This window comes from Phascolarctos cinereus, unplaced genomic scaffold (assembly GCF_003287225.1).
Source record: "Phascolarctos cinereus isolate Bilbo 61053 unplaced genomic scaffold, phaCin_HiC Scaffold_4;HRSCAF=312, whole genome shotgun sequence".
NCBI lineage: Eukaryota > Metazoa > Chordata > Mammalia > Diprotodontia > Phascolarctidae > Phascolarctos > Phascolarctos cinereus.
The window spans coordinates 328,156,738-328,175,314 of record NW_027555847.1 but is presented as its reverse complement, the minus strand read 5'-3'; the positions used below and the strand labels follow the sequence as shown (position 1 = coordinate 328,175,314).

At 40.3% G+C, this 18,577-nt stretch overlaps 1 protein-coding gene across 1 annotated transcript in view; it reads left to right on the top strand.

The window, feature by feature from the left end:
- The window catches only part of RGS7BP (regulator of G protein signaling 7 binding protein), a 123,443-nt gene that overhangs the window by 57,660 nt on the left and 47,206 nt on the right, over nucleotides 1-18,577 (top strand). The window contains 1 exon segment of the mRNA XM_021007295.2: nucleotides 16,259-16,389. Coding sequence (XP_020862954.1) covers nucleotides 16,259-16,389 — 131 coding nt within the window.

The window sequence follows — 18,577 nt, the reverse complement described above, 5'->3', positions numbered from 1 at the left end:
TAATAGTCATATTAGTAATTACTTGACTCTAAGTTTATAGATTTGGAGTCAAGAAGATCTGCATTCAAATCGTGTTTCTATGACCTACTAAATGTATGACCACGAGCAAGTCACTTAATCTCCCTGGGCCTCAGTTTCCTTATCTGTAAAATAGAGATGATACCTTTAGTAACTACCTCACAGGGTTGTTGTAAGAAAACGAGATAATGTATATACAGCATTTTGTAGACTTGAAGTATATAAATATATATGTACATGGGAGACAGAGAGAGAGAGACAAAGAGAGAGATCGGTTATTATTCTAGACTTTAGTTGTAAAATTCATTTCAATTTACAGCTCTTTTAAAAGGCCAAAAGCTGCTGTCAGGCAGTGCAAATACACCATTCATCCTAGGGCCTTCCTCTTCATTCAGTAGAGTACACGGATCTTTAGAGTGAATAAACATTAGCCATTTTGCCTCTGTTTACAGAGATAATAATTACTACTGTCGCTGTTTTTTAATGCTAAATTTGGAAATTTTAAAAAAAAGACAAAAACCCTATGGCTTTTATTTGCCTTCAAATCTGTAGTGCAAAATTTGTGCAAATGACAGATATTGGTTTTTTTTTTAATTTTTGGACCAAGATTGGAAGGTGTCCTGATGTTACTTTGTTGTTGTTTTTTTTAATAGATGTGATTTATGTCACAGATTGGACTCCACATTAGTTCAAAGAATTGTTAAGGTCACATAGAAATTACTCATCAATTTGATTCCCACATTATTATCTTGTAGGCTGTGATGAAATCATCATTTATACTAATGTAACCGCCTCCTTCCAGATCTCTCCTCTTATTTTTCAGACCCAAGAGGGCTTCTTTTTATTACATTTGACTCCACTTGGGTCGTTGCGAACATTTTCTGCTAGCAACCTTCTCCCAAGCAGTGCTGAAAGGGTCTGTTAAGCCGTATCAATAATGTACATATCCTGGGCCCTAAACTCCACAAGAGGAAAGCAGACCCTGGAGCAATGGATTGCTACATGCACAGAATCTGGACTCTTAAGGCTGAAAGGAGCTTTAGAAGGTCCTTCATTTTACACCAGAAAGTTGCACTGATTCACACTCAAGTCTGCTGCATTCAATGCTCAATGCACTTTCCACTATACCGTACTGTTTCATACCAACAAAGAAAATGAAAAAAAGTTCTATGAAACAAGAATCTTTTTCTTCATTGGCATCTAGTCTATCTAGATAATTATCCTAAGTTTCTCTTGCTTTGCTGGTAAAGATACTATTTATGTGAAATTAACTAGAGGGTATTTGATGCAGTAGAGGCAGCTAGATGGCTCAGTGGTTAGAGTGCTGGGCCTGAAGTCAGGAAGAACTAAGTTCAAATTTGGTCTCAGACATATCAGCTGTGTGACCCTGGGCAAGTCACTTAACCTCTGTTTGTCTAGGAGGCAAGTAGGTGGTTCAGTGGATAGAGTGCTGGGCCTGGAGTCAGGAAGATCTGAGTTTAAATCCAGCCTTATACACTTACTAGCTATGTCACCTTGGGCAAGTCACTTAATTTCTATTTGCTTTCATCAACTGGAGAGTGAAATGGCAAACTACTCTAGTATCTTTGGCAAGGAAAACTCCATGCACAGTATGGTCCACAGGGTCACAAAGAGTTGGACATGACCAAACAATAATAATTTGATGCGGTGGGCCGAGGACTGGATTTGATGTGGAAGACATAGATTGGGTGTGAAGACTGGCTCCCCAATTACTACCTATGTGAACCAAGCAAGTTTTTAATTTCCCTGAACCTCAAGTGTAAAATGAGGAAATTGGTCTTCTTCTGAGGTGTTTTCTAACTCTGTGTCTGAGATCCTTAGTCTTCTCCAGACGATCGTTCTTACATATACACAAAGCAGTTCTTCGTTTCACAATTGCTTATCTGCGTTGTGGCAGGACATAGAATCTTTTGGAAGCAATAGAAGCACAAATTGTCATTTCATCTAACCTAATCTTTCAGAATCTTCTTACATAGAATAATACTTCACCACCACCATCCCCTCTGAGTTTGGCTTAGTGTGGCTTGGGGACGGGATGGCCATAAGCCTACAATTCCTGACACTGAAAATGTCTAAACATGCAGCCTTCCATTGAAATTCTTCCTCTCAGCTAATGAATGAACCAGAAGGCTGAAGCCTCAGCCCAAAGCCTTGACATCTGAAAGGAAAAGTGTCTGATAGGGTCCCGTATGCTCTGTATTGAGCATTCACCCCTTTTCCTGGCCAATATACACCTGCATCCTTGAACTGTCCTGGTTAACTAAGGTTCATATGCAATCCTCTCTTCAAAATTAGGCCAAGTAACAGCTAAAATAAGCAAGGTGAAAGGGGCAACAGGGGATACAAATTCTAAGTTATACCAAGGAAGGCCCTTGGTGAAAACTGTGAAGGAGTTAAAGCTACTATCCAGGCCATCTTTCTGGGCTTCTGCTCTAGGCACCCATAACCCAAGGTCTGCCATCATCTCTGGCTGAGAAGCCTCATGCTATCATTCATCCTCCTTGAACTTCATACCCAGCATTTATGGCTGTTGTGCTCATCTCCCTCCCAGCCAAAATTTACCTGTCTGGTTTCTTTTACCGTCATATGTTTGTCATTTAAAGTCCTTCACAATCCGGCAAACAACCTATCTCTTTGGCTTTTACATTATTTTCCCTTGCATGCTGTAGGTCCCAGGCAAGCTGACCTACTTGCCACCCTAGGAACTCAACAATCTGTCTCCCGCCTGTCCACCTTTGTGCCAGGCGTCCTTCATGCATGGGATGCTATCTGTTCTCATGTCCGCCTTTTAAAACCCCTAGTTTATTTCAAGGATCAACTCAAGTATCATTTCCTGCAAGAAAGACCCAATCTGTGTAGTGATCTCATAGCAAACTCATTGGGATGGAAACAGGTCTAAGGTAACCTGTGATTAACAGGACTAGCTTTCCCAATTTCCTCTGTTGTTTCTGCTCTCCCCCTTCCACTCCCAATTACCTTGTATTTACTTTCCACTTTATATTAAATAAATATTGATTTATCTGTGTGAGTGTTGCTTTCTGACATAAGAATATAAGCCCTTTGAGGGCAGCGACTATTTGATTTTTGTCTTTGTATCTGCAGGGCCTAGCACATCATCTTAAACAAGAGTAGGCCTGTTGGATGAATCTGGTAAACTGAAAGATGCTATTTCTCTCTGTCCCTGCTTTCTTTGTTTAGCCCATTAATATTCAATAGTGAGAATTTCATGCCTTTGAGGGAGATTTCATGCCTTTGGGGACAGGTAGGGACTTTAAGTCTCACCACATTGGGACCTGGGCCCACCCACATCCTGCTTCTGCTATTGATTGACTCATCTACAAAGCATGCTTAATGCGTTGGAATGTATGGTGTGTTTGGTAGGAACCCAGACAGAAATAATCCTTTCCAACATTATCATATATAATGGGGCTTCACTGACACTCAAATAGTTAATTATTAAATTATAGAAGAGCTTTATGCATTCAGTGACAGATAAATGAGATTACAGAACAATTTTAGATGATCACAAGCTCTTTTATATGGTCATGGAGGACTACAAGGACGCAGTTGGTCAATTCAGCTTCATCCCAGGTTGTCTTAACCCTGTTCTGGTCCCAGTCCAGTTTGCCATTAGCATAGTTAAACAGACTGTGTCTTTCTTGTGCTGGAGTAAAAGTCTATTTTCATTTAATTTTGTGGCACAATTAAGAACAGGAGTTCAAAGAATAGTGCTCTAATAAACCAACAGTTTAATGTCTGTGTCCTAAAAGTATCTAGTGGATAAAAGCAGGACTAAATGCCTGATGCAGTTAATGACCCAGGCTTTGAGTGTAATAGAAAATTAATGAGTTGAATTCTTTCCAAGATAACACACAATAATTGAATAATTACTGACCTTTGAAGCAATTTAAGAGCTTATTGATGTCACATGGAAACAATAGGGATCCAGGGCTGAAAATAGATATTTAGGTGCAAAGCTATTTTTCAGTTTTCAGTTTTTAGATTCTATGTTAGGCAAGACTAGGTCCAAATGGAAATAAATACACAATTTCTCAATTAATTTGTAATTTTTTTCCAAGTAAGGTGCTCAGTTTTAATTGTATGGTATAGTGAAAAGAGGACTAGATTTGAAGTCAGAGGATTTGAGTTCAAATTCCATCTCTGCCACTTTACAACTAAAAGCAGGTGGTATGGTAGATACAGTGCTGGCTGTAGAGTCAGGAAGACCCGAATTCAAATCCAATCTCAGACACTTGCTGGCTGTATGTTCCCAGGCAAGTCATTTGATCTCTGTCTTCCTCAGTTTCCTCAACTGCTAAATGGGGATAATAAGAATACCGACCTCACAGGGTTATTGTGAGGAACAAAAGAGAAAATATTAACGAAGGGCTTAACACAGTGTTTGGGATATAGTAGGCACTCAGTAAACGCTGTTTGCTTTTTCCTTCTTACCTGTTTGACATTGTGTAAGTTACCCAACTCTTAATTTTTTCATCTCTGAACTCCTTTGCAACTTTAACTCTATGATCCTATGATTCCTACTTCCTCTTTTTCAGAAGAGGACATTTAAAGCACCCTACCTACATCTCTAGATGGTGCTGTGGGTAGACTGCTGAGTTTGGAGTCAGGAAGACCTGAGTTCAGATTCAGCATCAGAAACTTCCTAGCTGTGTGACCTTGGGCAAATCACTTAACTTCTGTTTGCCCCCAGAGAAGGAAATGGCAAATCGTTCCAGTATCTTTGCCAAGAAAACCCCATGGACAGAGGTCCAGGAGGCCATGGAGAGTCAGATATAACTGAAACAGCTCAACAACAACAACCAACCTATACCAACACAGAAAATATTGGAGTGGGCAGAATCAAAATATATTCCTTAAATTTTAAAGATGCTGATCCTCGCTCCCAGCCATGCTGCTTCTTGTAAAGAAGCAAGGATTAAATTACCCAAAATAATATTAGTAGTAGCCCACATTTATGTAATTCAATTCAACAAACATTTATTAAGCATTTACTGTATACAAGGCATTGTACTAGGTATTGGGGACACCAAGATAAAGAAGAAAGCATTCCCTGCCCTCAGGGGACTTACATTCGACTGCAGTGGGGAGAGTGGAATTTATAATTTACATGTGAGGCTGGTAATGCAAGTAGCATTACTATATTTGACAAAGATCAAAGAAGTTATATGAATTGGCCAGTAACACAGAGGCTGTGTGGGGTCAGAGGCTACACACTCAAGTTTTTCAAATCCCCAGTCTAGTGTTCTCTCCAGGACACTCTTTACTAAATGAGGTGCCTGGGTAGATAACCCACTTAAATTTGGTTTCATTTCAGGCTTGGTTTTTCTGTTAGAAATAAAGTTCTGCACTTGATTCTGCCTCATAGCTCCAGGGCAGATTTTGATCCCCAGTTGCGTTAAGTAGAGAGAAAGACACAGGGCCACATGTTCCCATGAAGCTACATGATGTAAAGTGTAGGGAATTATAGCAATTGCCTCTTAAAAGCTCCAAGGTAAGCCAAATTGAATATGATTCTGTGCTAATAGTCTAGGAAAGTTTTTACCAAAGACACAAGTTCCATACAAATTATTGGAGGGAGGAGGGGTAGGGGAAGGAGGAAGAACATCTTTTTAAATGAAAAAGAAATTTGAATATATATATATGAGATACATGCATTTGTTTTGGGTCTGGATCTATGATGTTACCAGTGGAAGGGTATTCCCAGTCTACAAATTCGATCTACTCACGCAGATTAGTAAACTGATAACATAAAGTCTAAAGAGCCTCACCTGGGGCACTGAGAGGTTAAGTTACTTGCTGAGCAACACAGGGCCTCTATGTTCCAGGGGGAGAACTTGAACCTGAAGCTTTCTGACCCTAAGGCTATCCCTCAATCTATTACACCATGCTTGTTCAGTCATTCTAGTCATGTCGGACTCTTCATGACTCCGTTTGGGGTTTTCTTGACAACATGGTTTGCCATTTCCTTCTCCAGTTCATTTTATGGATGAGAAAACTGAGGCAACTGGGGTTAAGTATCTTTCCCGGGGTCACACAGCTAGTAAGTATCTGAGGCTGAATTTGAACTCAGATCTTCCTGACTCCAGGCCTAGCACTCCATCCACCGCATCACCTAGCTGCCCATTATGCTACCTGTCTAAATCAATCAACAGGTGTTCTATGTTCCAGTCAGTAATAGCAGGCTCTGGAAATACAAATAGAAAGAATGAAATAATCCCTACTCCCAATCAATTTACATTCTAATGGAGGAGACAAGAAGGATGTAAAACACACATATGTATATGTATATATACATATTATATATGTTGGTGACAAATGCAAATATATCCAAAGTGGCTGAATACAAGATAACATGGCAGGGGAGGAGGGAAGCATCATATTTCAGCATTTGGATTAGCTGTGGTGTTATATTATTGGTACTCCCATTTTGCTATTACAAAGATACCCCCTAACCACCTAATGGTTACCTAGCACCTGTGTTGCAATGGCAATTGCTCATGTGCTCTAACAGACATTGTCCCTTTCAGCATTGTCTGCCTAAAAATAAAGCCAAATAAATAATCCACAGATGCAGAGAGGAGACATGCTTCAACAAACCCAAATGCAGGCTTTTGTCCGCTTATTCCCTGTTGGATTACTGAAAAATAGAGCTACAGAGGTGGAAGGAACCGACTAGTTCATCACTTACCTTTAGGCAGCACTGTTGTCTACACTGTTGTTTACATATCCCCATTGAAAGTATGCTGTGGCCACTGTGGGACTTGGCAAAAATGTCAAGCTACCTATCTAGGCATATGGAAGCATCCATTGACATCCACTCAAGAGCCTCATCATGGCTTGGAGGTGACTCGAGATTCTAGAATGCTCTTCCAGGGCAGCAAAAGTTTTGATGGGTTCTGTCAACCTAGAATAGCTTTGCACATGCACCCAGGAATGGATTTCATGTCATCTGAGAACCAGTTTAGCTGATGACTTAAGACTTGTCACCAGATTGGTCAGAAAATGATGACGCTTTTGGCCTCAGTAACTTGAAAGCTCCCTATTAAATCATTATAGGACTGATAGAATCACAGATCAGTAAAGCAAAGAAACAAAGTATAGAAAATCTCTGAACTGCTTTTAGGATCATGAAGCCTTGAACAGTGGAAAGAGCACCGGCTCTGGAAGCAGGGCCACCCCTAGGTTCAAATCCTCCCCCTGTGAGTTTGGACAAGTCAGTTAAACTCCATGAACCAAATGAAGAAGTTGAACTAGATGACCTCGAGTCATAGCTCTAAAAGTATCATCCTATGACCTCTGGCTTAATGGTATCTGGGGGGGGGGGTCATTAAGAGTTAGAAAGAACCTGCACAGAAGATGCCCACCTTAGTGTCTTCTCTATTTCAGTAGATTGATGAGCTCATCAATGAGAGCCTTCCCTCTTTCAGTGCAGCATCTCTCTCATCATCTTATGTGTTCATGGCTTTTCACAGACCCTCCATAAAGAATTCACCTTATGTACTGGAGGCTTTCCCTCAGACCAGTCAGAATTCCTAGATTCTATCCTACCTTCCTTTTCCAATCATACCTGTCTTTGATGATGTTTTTTGACATCACTTCTTGCCACAAGTCATGACAGGAGACACGTATACAAGGCTTTTACTAAGAACCTTTTTTTTTTTAAGGCAATTGGGGTTAAGTGACTTGCCCAGAGTCACACAGCTAGTAAGTGTCAAGTGTTTGGTCTGAGGCCGGATTTAAACTCAAGTCCTCCTGACTCCAGGGCCGGTGCTCTATCCACTATGCCACCTAGCTGCCCCACCAAGAGCCTTAACTAAGCTTCTTAATCTCTTTTCTTTTCAGTCTTTTACTCTAGAAAAAATATAAAGAGAACCATCTTGTCAACAACACATAGACTCTTGTTAAGTGACATTAGTACTGATGAGATTATTATAAAAATTGGGGACTTGGATGTAGTTGATGTGACATAAGCATTGGCTTCCTGAGACACCTCCATCGTACATCTGCTTTTCCTGAGACACCTCAGTTGTACATCTGCTGTGGCTAAACTCTGTGAAACAGCTAATGTCTATTAATGGTGGGGGCTTACAGCTGCTTTCATTCTGGATTATATCGTCCCTTTGTCCCCACTGAGGACCGATGCTGAGACTTCTCCACGTTAAAAGAAAGCTGAGGAATCCCATGAGGTGGTGTTGCAGAGGTTGAGATCAGTGTCAGATTGAAAACTGGAAGGGGTCCTTACAGATCAGCTAGCCCAGTCCCTGAATTTTGCAACTAGACTGAGCTGGCTGAGTTGGGAAAGTCTGCAAGGGTAAGGTGTCAGTTCACCTTGATGTGTCAGTGAAGAGAGTTTATCAGAGTATTTACAAAGCAAATCAGAGGCCTAAGGCAGGAACTTTGCTAGGAAACTGAAGAGTAGATTGGCTATGAGGCATTCTTGAGATCCAAGGGGTGTGTGGAGTCCATAATCTGAGGTCTGGTGAGAATTTACCCAAACTGAGTGAATAGCATTGTCTGAGCAAGCAAAGATAATTCATTCATAGTCTGTAATATTCAACAAGATGAGTGTGTGTGCATGTTCCAGATAGGTGAAGCTAAGTATATCCTCCATATTCCTCCGAATGAGCTTGAGCTGTGGACTACTCATCCACAGGGAAGGAAATAACCATGCAACCAATGACAGACATATTTCCTCAACCTAATGGTCTCTTCATTTAACTGAGGGTTATCATGGAAGCTGTCAGCCTAAGAAGTGTTGTTAGAAATGACAACAGATAATTTTGAAAACTAAACACAAATATAATTTATTATTTTTCAAGACTCAATAACATAATTTTGATGTAAAGAGTCTTAATTTAGTTCAATTTGATTCAGAAGTTAGGAGTATAGGATTTAGACTTGGAAGGTAGGATAGGCACTGTCTAGTCCATCTCATTCATTTTACACCTGACGGAACGGAGGCCTAAAGGGGCTAATTGATTTGATTCAACAAACACATTATAGTCTCATGCAGAGAACTGAATTTTGGACTACTGCAGGGGTGAAGAACCTGTGGCCTTGAGGCTACATGTGACCCTCTAGCTCAAGTGAGGCCCTTTGAGTGAATCCAGACTTTATAAAAACAAATCCCAGAATTTGTTCCGTAAAATTTGGACTCGGTCAAAAGGCCTCACCCAAGGACCTAGAGGACTACATGTAGCCTTGAGGCCCCAGGTTCCCTACCCCTGGACTAGGGAAAATAAATGCTAAGCTAAGCCACATCCCCTGCCTTCATGGAGCTTACCCTATCCAATGGTTGGGGGTAGGGGGAATGACATACAGGTAAGTGTAATCCAAAACAATACATGATAAATGCATTTGAAGAGTGCTGCAGGAGATCTGAGAAATAGGAGAGTTATTTATGCCCAAGGAGAATCAGGTCATGTTTCCCATTTGCTTAATGAAGGCAATAGCCACCAGCCAAATAAATATGCCATAAAATTAGGAAACACAATGTTGAAATAAGGAATTTCTACTGGACAATATTTTTAATAGATATCATTACTAGGTTCATACACTTCGGTAATGACAGGAATATCATGGAATCCTTGATGTTTATTGCAATTGGTATATCATATAGTAATGTCTTACAACTAAGTTCTGTGATGATCCCAAATTCATAGTTTTAAAGTCTTAAAACTGGAAAAGAATTTAGAGATCATCTAATCTAACTTCTTCCTTCTATAGAAGAGAAGAGCAAGGCCCAGAGAGGCATAGTAATTTGCCTAAGGTAATACAGAAAGTTAGTGAAAGAACTGGAATGGAATGTTCCAGTTGTCAGTACTGTGGTTTGTTAGTTTCTTTTCCCTGCATTATACTGCCTTCTGAATTATGCTTTGTCAAACCAGATAACATCTCAGTTAATTTTTCAAGTTTTAATCAAATATTCAGTGTTTTATAATTGGTTATGTAAATTTAAAATTTGAACCACCAAACAAATATTTCAGAAAGGTCACTCTTCCCTTTGGAACAGCAAAATAGATACAACTCAGAAGGCAGCTGAGTGCACAGTGGATAGCACCCTGGGCTTGGAATCAGGAAGACTCATCTGCCTAAGTTCAAATCAGACGCGTATTAGCTGTGTGACCCAGGGCAAGTCACTTAATCCTGTTTGCCTCAGTTTCCTCACCTGTAAAAAAAGCCGGCGAAGGAAATGGCCAGCCACTCCGGTATCTTTGCCAAGAAAACCCCAAACAGGGTCATGAAGAGTTGGATGTGACCAAAAAACAACAACAAACAGCAACAGATGCTCTTGGAGGCCCCTTTTAGCTCTGAATCTGTGATCCTGTGATCCTGTGTTTCCTTGATTGATCGCCAACAATAAAAATGATTTCAGTTGTCAACTCTGCTGATTTTTGTTTTCTGGATTCAAATCACAGAAATATTATTACAGTTGATCCTCAGCTTCCTTTGATAACAAAGGTATGATTAGCCTGCCTACTTTTTAATAAGTTTTAATAAGCCAGCATAATAAAATATTAGCTCCTACTTCCTAGCCACCATTTGATTGCATTAAATGACCATTATTCTGGTGGCTCTCCATAGATAGAAGCCTTGAATGGCGGGGCCTTTTTGAAAGGTAAGAGCACAAGTACTGTAGTGCAAAGTTGCCTTCTAGCTAAGGAAGTTGTTTCAGTGTCCAGAAGAAAGCTCTTGAGTCTAATTTTACTTTAACATGAAAGATTCCTTAGATATTGTAATTTGGCTTCAGGAAATCCCAAACCTTTCCATTATTGTCCAAAACTTCTCTTCCACTGTTTTTGCTCTGACCTGATCTGAGATTCTGTAAATACTGGAGTAGCAGCATTGTTCCTACTGCTGGCAAACATCTTTTAGGTCTTCTGCCTCTACTAAAGGGGTCTAGTAATCCACTTGACAATTTGTTTTTTCTCCCTGATGAGCTTATAGGAAATCAGTGGCAACAATAAGTCTTTAGACTGAGAAAAAGGAATTGTAAATGACCAGAAATTAATACAGTACAGTTTATTCACTAGAAAGCAAAAAAAAATTTTTTTAACTTTGCTGCTGCTCTTTAGTCATTCTTCTTTCTATTTCAGTTTTCCAAGACATAAAAAAATAACATTTTCTGCAAAACATTACAGGCAAATATTTCCTCCTTGTTTCAGGTAGACCAAAAAGTCATACATAGGCTTATAGATCTAGAGGTGGAAGGGACCCCAGAGGCCATCCAGTCCAACCCTCTCATTTTACAGAGGAAACTGAGGTCCAGACATGCCCAAGGTCACACAGGTAAGCTTCAGAGGCAGGATTCAAACTCAAGTCCTCTTGCTCTGGAGACAAGTATTCTTTCCATTGTACCATGCTGTCCATTTCTGTTTTTTTTTAATTTTTTAAATTTAAATTTAATTTTTATTTATTTATTTATTTATTTATTTTAGGCAATTGGGGTTAAGTGACTTGCCCAGAGTCACACAGCTAGTAAGTGTCAAGTGTTTGGTCAGAGGCCGGATTTGAACTCAGGTACTCCTGACTTCAGGGCAGGTGCTCTATCCACCACGCCACCTAGCTGCCCCTTGTCCATTTCTAAATGTAAATGTAAAGCAGATGCATTGATTTCTGCTGTGTGGATTATACTTTGGGTTGGACCTACTCAGCCCTATTTCTTGCTCTAAAATCTGGGTGCTGTGTAAAGATTCTGTGCAGTAGAAGGCGATGTGTCTGAAGAAGCACATGAACCCAGGTCTTCCTGATTCCTAGTTCAGTGCTCTATCCTTGAAAACAGGGACTTTTTTCTTTCCGTTTCATTCCTAGCACTAACACAGTGCTTGGCATATAGTTGGTGCTTAATAAATGCTTTTTAAAAAATGATCCCCTACACTCTCATGTAGGGAGATCTTGATGTGGAACTCCCTCCACCAGTGCAGGTTGGCACCTTCTTTCCAATATGGTCTTTGAGTTTCCTGGGACATTGAGTGATTGAACCAGATTGAACCCAGATTGAACCCAGAATCCCACAGCTATTATGTGTGAGAGATTGTTCTACCTCTGATAACGATTATTTATAATAAATAAACTGTTTCACCTCTATTTTCCTCATCTTAAAATTGTACATAATATATACTGGCTCTCCAGATGTAATATAAATTAATGAGTCAATTATCTATTTTAGGGACTGTCCACTAAACTCCTCCTCCACTGCCTCAGTGTGTGTGTAGAGGTCAAACACTGACCTTGGCTAAGCTCAGAGAGGCAACTAGGTGGCCCAGTGGGTAGAGCGCTGGGGTTGGAGTCAGAAAGACCTGAGTTCAAATACGACTTCAGATAATTCCTAGCTGGATGAAGCTGGGCAAATTACTTAACCTCTCTTTGCCTCAGTTTCCTCAGCTGCAAAATGGGAATAATAGTAGTACCTACCTCCCATGTTGTTGTGAGGATCAACTGAGATAATATTGGCAAAAAAGAGCTTAGTGCTATGCCTGAGGCATATGCTGGCTTCCATCCTTCCTCATCTCCGGAAGAGTGCTCACCCAGTAATGAGTTTTGGGGGGGGGGGTTGTTTGTTTTGTTTTTTGTTTTTGTTTTTACCACAAAAAATCATGAAATCACTCAGTGATTGATGGAGGCACTATGGTGGTCAGTGGTGGATATATCCCTCATGATGAAATTGGAGATCTTTTGAGGCACTGAATTATGTTTTAGGAAAGCTCCTAGTTCTAAAAACAGTAATATTTCATTGCTTAATGTGATATTATCCTGAGCTTCTGGGTGTTCCCCATCATATTTATAATACATCCAGCAGTTTCTATTGCATCTATGTGCACACTGTAAAATAAGAAAATATACAAAGTGCTTTGTAAACTTTAAAACTCTGCATACTAGCTATTAATTATATTACATGAGGCAGGACAGCTGCCACATAAAAGTGATGTGAGCAGCCGCCAATGTAGCCTTGTTTTGGGAGCACTGAAAGGTTGGTCTGCTGAAAATATGCCCCTTGGGAAGCAGCAAGATACAAGAAACAAACACTGGTTCTGAGATAAGAGGACTGGGTTCGAATCCTGAGTCTGCCAGTAATTATCTTTGTGATCTTGGACAAATTGATTTTCCTTCATTCTGGGTCTGAGTTTCCTCATCAGTAAAATGAGGAAGTTGGGTCTAGCCGGCCTCTGAGGCCGGCTGTAGAGCTAGGCTCCTGTGAGCCCCCTGTAGCCAACCTTTGAGTTAAAGCACAGCCTCTCCAACACTCCTGTTAAAGTTCTGATACATTAATTAGTACATTAACCATGATCATTCAGTATCATTTTAGAGGGTAATAAGGCCCCGAGGAAGGGATTCAGGGCAAATGAATTTAGGTGGAGCAGAGCTAAAACGGTCAGGGAAGATTAAGAGCATGTAGGCCTGCGGTGGATAGCTGGACAGCAGCTGGAAGGCCCTGCATGCTGACACCTAATAGCAGAAACATTGAAAGGGAAAGGCATTGAAAGAGAAAGTGGGACATTCACCAAAGACATTTTTGCCTGCTTCAAAGTCTTGCCTAGGGCAGGACTTCCGAGACAGAAATAAGAGAGGAAGCTGCTCTTATTCTGTTCAGCTGGAGGCAAGCAAAGGACTAGATGGGATGTAGTTATGTTGAAGCACCTGTCTCTCCCGCAGTTGGCTCACTCACTACATCCCCCATCATACACTCAGCTATGGACAGGCCCATTTTTCTGACTTATGTAATCAGATGGTTGGAAGTGATTTTCCTCATTTCTTCAATGGGCGTTGGAAATCAGAATTAATTATGATTGCGAAGTGCTGCGTAAGGACCAACTATTTCCCCCATTCTGGCTTTTTTCCTTAGGAGGCAGCCTCCAGAATTTAGAAAAAACATATACACCATCTTTTTCAAAATAATTACATCTGATATCTTGCCACTGACCCACTTAAGGCAGAAGACAAATCCAGCCCCTGCATTATTTAATTAAACATGGTCAGCATTTTCAGATGAATGGCACTGAGAAATAAAGATGCAATCTAAGCAGAAATGTGGTCCAACTAACCTTTGAGCTTTCTGCCCTCCCCCCCATTCTTAAATTTAACTTGCTGTCTTTTGTTTTATTTCAAAATGTAAAATTTTGTAGGAATGAAAAATTATTTAAAAATACCTCCCCCAGAAACTTAAGTGATATCCCCTAATTAGTCCAAATATCCTACTTTACCTACCTATTTTATTTTTTGGTCTGAATCTGTGATTTCATCAGTGTGTAAATTTACTCCATGACTGGATCTCCAAGTTAACCGCAACTTCATCTTTGGGAATTGCTTGAGGGAACTGAAAGCTTAAGGATGCCACCATTAGTATGTGTCAGAGGCAGGACTAGACCCCAGGTCTTCCTGACTGCAAGGCTAATCCTCTATCTGCTCAGTCATGTTGTCACTCTTTTTTTATATTCTATTATTTTTTACAACTAATTAACTAATTTGAGGGTTTACATTTTGTTTTGATGCAAATGCTTCCCAGCACCTATGTAAACTCACTGACAAAATGCATTCCTCAAAAGGTTAAACAAAATTGCCTAATAGTGTGATTGTAGCTGCTGGTACATTTCACTTTCCACCTTTGTCTCTTGCCAATTATCAGAAAGGAAGAGTTGTTAACATAGAGGCAGTGTGGTATAATGGATATAGAGTCAGGAAACCTGAATTCAGGCTCTGCTTCTGTCGCATACTGGATGTAACCTTATCAGAGGAGGAGAGGTCCATCTGCTTTAACAGTGGAAACTTTCTCCTTGTGAGTGAAATATATCAGTGAAAACAGTGAAAAAATAAAGTCAGAAGGGAAGACTATAATACTCTTTTTAGATAGCCACAAGGATTTCAGCACAATATCCTGGACTATGTCTATAAGTAAATTCACTATTTATGCAGCTTGATTTTTCTAATCAACGATACTAGAATTTTCGCATTAATCTCCATCCCTCCCCTCTCCTCTTCCTTCCCCTCCCTCCTTTCCACAACCTCTGTCCTCTCCCCTTCCTTTCCCTACTCCCTCCCCACTATCCTCTCCTTTTCCCCTTCCTTCTCTTCCCACTTTTCCTCTTTCTTCTCTTTTCCCTTCTCCTCTCTCCCCTCTCCCCTTCCCCCACCCCATTGAATTTACAAAGAGTATGTCTCAATTAAAACAAACATGTTACAGATGGTTGACTATAAGGGAAAATAGTCTGGAAAGCAGCTTAATCTTGATGCAAGTAAATTCATGTCTTCTCTTTCTGGTCATCTGATTTTAGAGGAACTTTGTGTTGAAAATCATCATAATTATTTTCAATTAAATTAAATTCAACAAGCATTTATTAAGTGTCCAACACACTGGGGATACAAAGAAAACAACAAAAACAGAAGAGACTTTGCCCTCAAGTGGCTTACATCCTATTGGAAGGATACTTTTGAGTATATATCCAGTTTTATATACATATGATAATTTGAGGAAGGAGAAATCACTGAGAAATAGAGGAATCTAGAAAATTTTCCTGTAGGAAGCTGCTGAGCTAATCTCTGAAGGAAAACAAGTGTTCCAAGAGATAGAGATGAGAAGGGAGTACATTCCAAGTCTTGGGGACAGCTTGTGCCAATGGTCAGAGGTAAGAGAGATGGGATGTCAGGTCCTGGGAACATCCAGTAATTCAATTTCGTTGGAATATAGAATATGTTAAGGGAAATAAAAAGAAATATGTCTAGAACAGTATAGTAGCCTCCCAAACTTGATTCCACTTCATTTAGTTGGGGGGGGGAGTGGAGAAAGCATCTTCACCAGTGGTTCATGGAAGGCTAGGGGATTTTTCAGGATTAGAGTGTGGTGGGTGTGTGTGTGTGTGTGTGTGTGTGTGTGTGTGTGTGTGTGTGTGTGTCTGTGTGTGTCTGTGTTGACAGGCTTAGAATACTTAGGTATTGAAATTATTTAAAACCTTTATGATTTTAAATTTCCCATATTACTGCAGGGAGAAAAGAAACCCTTGGGATGCTTGTTTAAGGAGCTGTTAGTCAGAAGGGCACTTTAAGAGAGAAATGTGTCAGCAGTATCTGTTTGCAAGGCTGGATACTATGGATTAAATGCTTTCAGGAATCCTCCTTGTGTAACAGTTCTCTCTTGAGTGGGACTGAAGTTTGATAAGTGAAACCTTTAGGGTATTAACAGCTTTCCACCTTCTTTTTGCTACAGCCCAGAAGATGGTGAGATACATCCAGAAATCTGCAGGCTTTACATCCAGTTGCAGTGTTGCTTAGAAATGTACACCACCGAGATGCTAAAATCCATATGTCTGCTAGGATCTCTTCAGTTTCATCGGAAAGGTATCTCGTTTCACAAATTGCCAGAAATGCAGATGAATTTGTTATTAAAGTACAAACCATCCATATGCAGCATTATTTGAGCTCTTAGGCCCTGTATATGGTGATAGAGTGCAAAAATCCAAAAAGTAGGAATAATTATTGGGCTTTATTCTCCCACCACCAAGCATATAGACACAGAGACACAACCCCATAGCTCCATGAAACATTTCAGAGACCTTTTAGAGGTAGGTGTGCCATTTTCCAGAATGGTTTATATCATTTTGGGGTAAATGACATGCCTATGACACAAAAAGCAATAAAATGAGGAGTGGTAGTTAAGAGAAAATGTGGAAGATTCAGCCATTCATTCATTCATATACTTGACAAGTATTTGAGGACATTTAAATGTAAAATAATGCAAAGCATTGATAAAAATTACAAGAAATGTACCCCTTGATCATACCTTCCACACAAAAAGCTAACCTCAGGTTCAACTCATATTTTGGGTCAGCATCCACTCACCTACACGGATACATCTTCCCATGGAGTCATATACCACCAGTGGGTATGGAAATATGAAATACGCAACTAGGGACATTCTTGGAAGAGGGCATGTGGACAAAGTGCGGTTCAGTGGCAAGAACACTGGGATTAGATCCAGGAGAATTTGGTTTTGCTACTTACTATCTGTGTGACCTTGGTCAAGCTGCTTAACTTTTCTGGTCTTTAAAATAAGGATGTTGGACTAAAGGACTCTAAAGTCCTTACTAGCTTGAAGACTATGGTCCTAACCAAAGCAAGTCATGTTTGTAGGGGAGCAGCCCAGCTGAAACCTGTCCCTTGTGACACCCACTTCAGGGCCGCAGAGATAATCAACTGTTCTAGTGAACTCAGTAAATGATGTGCTACCATGCTACAACTTGGGTGTGTCTGCCCGTGGGCTATTCTCTATTGTGCTGCTTCATATAAATCAAATTTTCAAGGGGAAAATGGACTCTAACATGAAGAATGAGTAATTCTTCCTCCTGGGACCTACTGGCCCTTTCCCATTTCCCCTGATTGCGACTTCTTGCTGGTTGGAGAGAATGTACTTCCCAGATGCTACATTTTCAATTCTCTTGGTTAGGCTGCTGTCTTAAAATCTTAGGCAGTACCCGCATAGCCCTTCCCCCATAGCTACACCTATCCAGTTTTCAAAAAGCCAGCCCAGGTCATTAGGCTATTTTTTAAAACTACTTTCTTTCTGCCTTAGCCTACATTAGACTCAATCTGCTCTTTGAGGTTACATTGAGAACATTCTCTTTGAGACTCCTTTCAACTATTGTCATGCCTCTGGTTGCTGCCCAGGGGTCATGGGTCAGCTCTAGAATTTTACTGAACAAGACTGCAGAGGCAGGTGGAGTTAGTGACTTCTTGGTCTGCATTCTTGCCAGCGACAAAATCACTGCTCTTCCCACAGAATCATAAGAGATAGTCCCTACCAGGATCAGAATTCAAAGAAAGAGGGATCAGTGGGGGAGGGGAGAAGAGGGGAGGCATGCAAAGGCAAGGGGGAAGAAATGGGATGTGACCTGCATCCAGGAGGATAACTAAGATTTGAATAAGAGAAAGGGCATTCCAGGGATGAGAAGGAAAAAGGAAGGATTGAAAATATTAGTATGAGCAAAGGTTTGGAGTAGAAGAGAGAATGATGGTTTGAAGGTACTGTGAAAAGACCTTCCTATACATGGATTGAGGGATTTGTATTGAGGAATAGCTGAAGAAAACTTTTAATGGGTAGGTTGGGGTCAGATTGCAGAGAGTTTTGAGTGCCAGTTGAGGAAATGGACTCTTAGGTTGTCAGTCTCTATAAGCTGAGGGCATATGAATATAGAAGAAAAAACTATACTATAAAACATATCAAAAAATTTTTAGTGAAAAGAAACCCCTCAAAGCCATATGCTACTGTATATGTAGGGGAAAGCTAGTGGCACAGTGGATAGAGTGCCCAGCCTTGAGTCAGGAAAACTCATCTTCCTGAGTTCAAATCTGGATTCAGACACTTCTTAGATGTGTGACCCTGGGCAAGTCACTTTACCCTGTTTGCCTCAGTAACCCTATCTGTAAAATGAGCTGGAGAAGGAAATGGCAAACCACTCTAGTATCTTTCAAGAAAACCCTAAATGGGATCATGAAGAGTCAAAAACAACTGAAAAATGACTGAACAACA